The 6456-nt window shown below is 36.2% G+C and overlaps 1 protein-coding gene across 1 annotated transcript; it reads right to left on the minus strand.

Moving 5' to 3' along the window:
* Positions 1-291: 291 nt before the first annotated feature.
* Positions 292-1085, minus strand: LOC143623803 (GDSL esterase/lipase At5g42170-like). Its single transcript, XM_077094836.1, has 4 exons — positions 905-1085; positions 692-822; positions 384-617; positions 292-303 (listed from the first exon to the last, which is right to left on the minus strand). Exons 1-4 carry the CDS (start codon positions 1083-1085, stop codon positions 292-294), a joined length of 558 nt encoding a protein of 185 aa, XP_076950951.1.
* Between the last annotated feature and the right edge of the window lie 5371 nt (positions 1086-6456).

A 6456-nucleotide genomic window follows, 5' to 3' on the forward strand; every position in this document is an offset into this window, starting at 1 on the left:
ACGGTCTTTCATGTTAAAGGGTTAAATGAGATTGAAAAAGATGAAGGTCAACACACCAACGCAAATTATATATAGCCTAAGGTCCACTTCAGTAAAACTCGGTTGTGAACCTGAAACCTGCAGCTTATAGCCCAAATTTTCATTTACCAATCTACCTACGCCAGTTCAGCTAAAGGTTATTGTAAAAAAAAAAGAACTATTGTTGAAAGATGTAATTGTTTGTCAAAACATTCATTCTTGTGTTAGTTATAAAAATTTTTATATTGAAGTTAGCACCAAGGGAAACTAGTGTCACGATCTGATCTGACATGCATAAAGTTTTATATCCAACACAAATTTTTTTAACTATTATAGATGAGAGAACACTTGCGCAGAGGGGTTACCTGTATAAATTCTGTTGCCTTTTTTACTAACAAATCTGCATATGCTGCTGGGCTGTATTGAATTCTTTGTATTGGAACAGCAGTGTAACTTAGAGCCCAATCGTTGGAGCTGCATGCTACTAAATACAGACTTTTGCTTATTATGTTATTAGCTTCTTCTTCTCCAAGAACCCTTTTCAGCTTTACTATGTATTCTTTGAACATATTTATTTGATCCGGTAATGAGAAAACATTCTAATTCATACACTCAGTAGAAGTTAATAAGAATGGTTAAAAAAAGATGTCTGCAAACAAAATTTCATGCATACCAATAGTTTCGCTGTATATGGATCAAAACCAGAACCACCAGAAGCAAATGATACACCAGTAACCATGTCTTCATCTTGTAGCGAAGGGTCCAAATATGCCGGAAGATAGTCCTTCACTCCTAATTTCTCAACTTCAAGTTGATATCAAATAATGTCAGAATTTCCTAGTTTTAGTGATTTAAAAGTATAATTTCGATAGTTCAAATTATTTACCAAAATAGTCGCCGAGAGTCTTCCTATTGGTGAATCTTCCTGTTGGTTTCCCACCCATGAAGTCCTTTCCATATGGAGGGAAATCAGCCCTGATAATTGAGGCTCGGATGTTATTGTTCCCCGAATCCATGAAGGAGTCTCCAAACGCGATGACGGATTGTATTGAGCTCTTTTTGGGCATATTTGCAGTTGCCTCACTGCAACATAAATATATAGATGCATATACACAAATGAGAATGAGTTTAAAAACCGAAGGTAGCATTGTACTAAAAATCAGTTTAAAGTAGAACAAGGGTAGTAAGAGTTCTAAGTGCTTATACATAGTTTAATTCTAGGTCGGCTAGTATCTTATGTGGATCTTGTCACTACAATTTTAACACTTATAGTACCCACATGTAGGCATGGCAAATCAGCTTTTCATTTATTTTTATATCCAGCTCATTTTACTCTAAAGCTACCAATCATTTCCATATCTAACCTAATCACTTCCACTTCATTGCTATTTTTTATTTAATCAAATAATTAATTGAATTAGCAAGTGTTGGAAAATTTGTTACGTGTGCATTAGTAGGTTGTTATGACACAACAAATGCACATTAATAGACATTGATGAATGAGATATCGATGTGTGATTGTGTGTATATGAAAGAAAATACTATAGTGGTGTATCCCACATTGGTGGGATGGAGAACTTGTGTCTTGTTTTTCCTCTATAAATAGAGAGGTAAACTAAGTTACAATACACACCAAACCTTACACACAACACAAGCATTGTTGCAAGGTTTTTCCAACTTCTTTTTCTTCTACATTTCTGGTATCTTTTATTCGAACCTTTTTCAGGTTTACGGTTAACTTCGGTAGTACTACTGCTCCGGCTGTTGTACCCTGGGAAACAACGAGTTCTCTTGGGAGACTCGAAATATTGTTTTAAGGGCCCCGTGTTCAACACGATCCTCAGCCAACCTATTGTATTTGGTTTATTTCTTTGATTCTGTATTGTATTTCAGATTCTTGTATTGTATTGTATGAGTAATAAAACTGTTTGTTAATTTTCTGTTTATTTACTAAATTCACGAATTCAGTTCCTACAGCAAGTTACTAAATAATTTGTTAATTAAATAAATACGTAATTAAGTAACTATGGTGGAACGTAATATCGTGTTTTCATCATTCTGCTAGATCTTTGTCTTATCCCAACTAAATTAGTAAAATCTCAAGGGATTTAAACTCGGATGGCGTTGTGTTGAGTAAGCTTTTAGAACAGATGTTAAAAATGGGGAAAGCACTTGGTTTTGGTTGGATATTTTGGTAGACGACTACCCGTTGTGTGAACAGTCCCCGAATCTGTTTTTAATTGAAAATTCGAAATGGTGTGTGGTAGCTGATCGTCTATACATGATTGATGGGTAATATGTGGAAGATGGGATTGGCTAAGAGATCCTACAAGTGTGACATATTTGGAGGAATATAGAGGTTCATTATCTATTTGTCAACATGTGAGAATTAGACCCGGAAAGGACAAGAGCATTACGTGTGGTAGGGGAGTTTCTTTGGATCAGGTGAAAAAAGAGAAAGGATGGTTCACCTGCGTAGCTTGATTGAAAGGGTTAAAGCTCTTGACTTTCTTTGGATCAGGAATAGGTCCAAAAGTAGAGGCTTGTTTTGGAAGGATTGGAGTAGATTTCGATTGTAAATTGGTGTATTGTTGTATATGTTGTTTTTGTTATGGTGGATGTATTAAGTGGTTTAGCACCTTGCTAATTTGTTAATATAAGTTTTTGTTGGTCGTTCAAATAAAAATTAAGTAAAAAAATAGTTAAATAATTATATATCAGCTAATGTCTCGTGTTCCATGTCGTATATAACGTCCCATGAGAAGATGGTCATGGTACGTAGAGGGTTTCAAAAGTGTCCGAATCCGTATCCGAATTATCCGTTATTCCGTATCTAAACTATCCGAAATTTCGGATATCCGAAAATTCGGATTAGGATAACATTTTTGAGGTTCTAAACTATCCGGAATATAATTTTAATATTTTTTTATTTTATTATATATATTTTTAGATGTAATCTAACCCTAATTTTAAAATTCAAAACAAACATAAGCTGCATTCTTCCGACCGCTCCATCTTTACTCTCTCTATCTTGCTCTCTCACTCCCATCCATCTGCACCACATTCACAACTCCAGTTACCACCTCCGTCCTTGTACAATGCTTAAGGCTCTTGGCTGGGTAGCAGGAGCAACTTTTAATTTATTATGAGCCCAAACGATGGATTCAATAAGTTCTTGCCGATAACCACGCCCACTGAATAAAAACATTAAACAAAAAGCCCACACAAAATGAGCACCTAGGAAATATAGGCAATATGCGGATAAGAAATCGCGAAGCCACTCATTAATAGTAATAGAACTCTGCGCAAAGTTCCTCTCATGATATGAGTTACTACTCCTTGATCGTTTATATTGACCCAAACATGTGACTGCATTTTCCAACTGAAATGAAATATGACCACTGAAATTGAATTGTACATCCAGAATAGTCCTAAGAAGACAAGGTCCCAAGCTGATACTTGACATGACCCCCCCCCCTTCCAGGCGAATAAATTCGCGTACCATCGAGATATCTTCTATATGTTTTCTTTTAAATACTTTGGCAATCGCGTTTTTTAAATACACCACGTCTTCTTGTCGTAAATATTATAACATCTCAAGATGAGATTATAGTGGTAACATAATACCATACACTTTTCTCTGTATCAAATCGCTTCATCGTTCGAAGGAGATCTTCTAATCATCTTCTTTTCATATTTGATTTCAGCTTCATGTTGAGTTAGCCAATCCATGCTAACTATTACGTCAAAACTTCTTTACTTTACTGGTCGTAGGTCAATAAGGAAAGGTTAATCGTTCAGAATAATAGGAAAATTCCGAACAATTTAGTTAACCATTAGGGGTTTACCGTTAGCAATTCTACAGTATAGGGTCCTATAGTTTCACTAATAGGTATCTTTCCAAATGATAGGAGGTTAATAGGAACTAACTTCTATCGACGACCGTAAAAATATCACTTAAGTCTATTGATTTAAAACTACAATGTACTTAATACCACCTTTGGATCATGACGGGCTTTATTCGAATTACTCACAAAAGCACGGCTCCTTGCTTGATCCGAGGTTGATGCTTGTCTTGAGGTTCGTCTTCCAATGACAACTCAGTTCAACTTTGGGCAATTCCTCTTGAAATGTGCTGTACTGCCACATTCATAGCAAGTACAACTGTTTGGCATAATTTGATTTCTTTGGATGGATTGTTATTGAAGTTGTTGGGTTCGGAGTGGTTGTACACGAATGGGTTGGGGTTGTCGGTTCACCTGGCTTCAATTGGTTCGACAATTGGGCATTACGTCCATCTTTACCACACCTGTGGCCTACTATCACTCGACATTCTTCTTCCTACCGATAACCATATTTTCCACATTTAGGAAGGACCCTTCATGCGGTTCATGTTTCACACCAGAACTAGTCTCAGTATAATTCTGGGTTGTAGGACATACCTACTTATTCAACAGCCTATCTTGCACTATACCTTTATCATTCCTCTTCTTTAACACTCGACGTCTCACCTAACGTCCTTCCAGTCCGCTTCTCATAGAGTCAAATATATCAATGCTAGCTTGTGACACAACCCTTCCAAAGGTTGTATATTTTACAGGATTGACTATACTCCTTATCGGTGGAGTTAGTCCCCAATATAGCGCTCACTTCGCTTAGTTTCAGGAGTAATTAGCCATGTTACCAGACATGACAATTCCTTCAAACGATTAACGTGTTCTAAGTGATCAGCGCACATCATTTCTACCTTCCAAAGCTCAGTTTCCAATCTCTGAACTTAATTACTCGAATAAAAGTGCTCTAGCACAAGAATTTTAAATTCTGACTATATCATCTGAGCAATAATTTTCTAACTATAATTTTGTACCATCTTGTTCCATCATGATACAACCTAATCTACCAACATATCTGTGGCATATTTCACTACACAATGTTCTAGACTCTTACCAATATCCTTAACCATTTCAATCTTTTCTATCCACTCGTTAATCTATTCCTCCCTTTACCATCAGTACTATTAATAATTTCCTTAACACAACCAACAGACATATCCCTCATACCGGATCTAATTCATTACAACTACTATTCATGTTTAGTATATAATTAATACTGGTAGTCATAATAGTATTCAGTGGGACATTATCACTCTTAGTAATACCACTAAGAATTGAAATATTCATATTCATGTGATTGCTCGATCTATAATTCTGCGATCACATTTGCATCAACACTAGCAGTGATCTGTGATACGACATTCGGTATCATCATCTGCTATCTTTGAGCAATTCATGGAATCATATCAATCTCCATCATTGGAGTTACTCTTTTTATGTCATTCTGCCGTACCCATCCCGTACGCAGTGATCAATACTAATCTCACCGTATAACTCGTTACCAGCTCAATCATAACAGCAGGTACACATACACACCAAATATTATCATACAAATTACACATACCCGTATCTAGTATATATATATGTCCCATAAATATAATATCATAAGGACTTAACCTGACGTCGGTTAACGTTTAAATATGTTTCATAACCCTTGTCACCAACTGACATATAGATCTTTCTCAACACAGATTAATGTTTACTATGCTTGATTTCAATATCCTTCTGCATGTCAGCATAACCGATACATTCTCACCGTGAGCACCAAACGATTACGTACCTCGGAGTTATAATATCCGTGTCTATTCGTATATCCGGCATACACGGTATACCACCTACGAACGAATAACCAACTATGCTATAATGATTCCAACACCTCTTTGTGTATGGGTAATCATTCTATTCGAGTACACATGGGTATAGGCGTCTAGCGGATGTAAGGATAATATAGGGAGTTGCAAGGTTCAAGGTAATCGCGCAACATGGGTTGCCTTCAAATATTATTAATTACTATTATGGAAACTCTATCACTTGCTCAGTCAATATCCTCAGGCGTTCTAGGTTCGCTAAAATCGGTAATTCTTGATCTGGATGTGGTACGTCTCATATGTTTGAGAGTGAGAAATACATATATATATTTCAATATATTATTTTATCTGCTCATTTATTCTCAAATTTATTATCATTATTATTGTACTTCATTTTATTTTATCTTATTTATTTATTTACCTTAATGGAATAAGAATGGGTTCAGGTACGGGTCCGTCCGTACGTGAGGGTCGACGGTTCGGGTGAACATCTGGGGTTATTAGAATATACGGTACCGGTATTGGTAGGGTAAGAGATTTATCAATTTCGGTTGGGAGTGACGGTTACTAGAAATTTCTGGTTAATGTCAAACGGAAGATCTAACTTGGTAATATCGTAACTATGGCCCGATAAGTCAGGCTTATCATCAACCGATGCTCTAGAAATTTCAGCATCCTTCGTACTTTTATTATTTCATCCCCCGGTTCCTTATGCGGGTCCTATTTCTCAATACATG

The sequence above is a fragment of the Bidens hawaiensis genome, unplaced genomic scaffold (assembly GCF_021521415.1).
Source record: "Bidens hawaiensis isolate Kalapana, Puna unplaced genomic scaffold, B.hawaiensis_p1.1 tig00000001_1, whole genome shotgun sequence".
NCBI lineage: Eukaryota > Viridiplantae > Streptophyta > Magnoliopsida > Asterales > Asteraceae > Bidens > Bidens hawaiensis.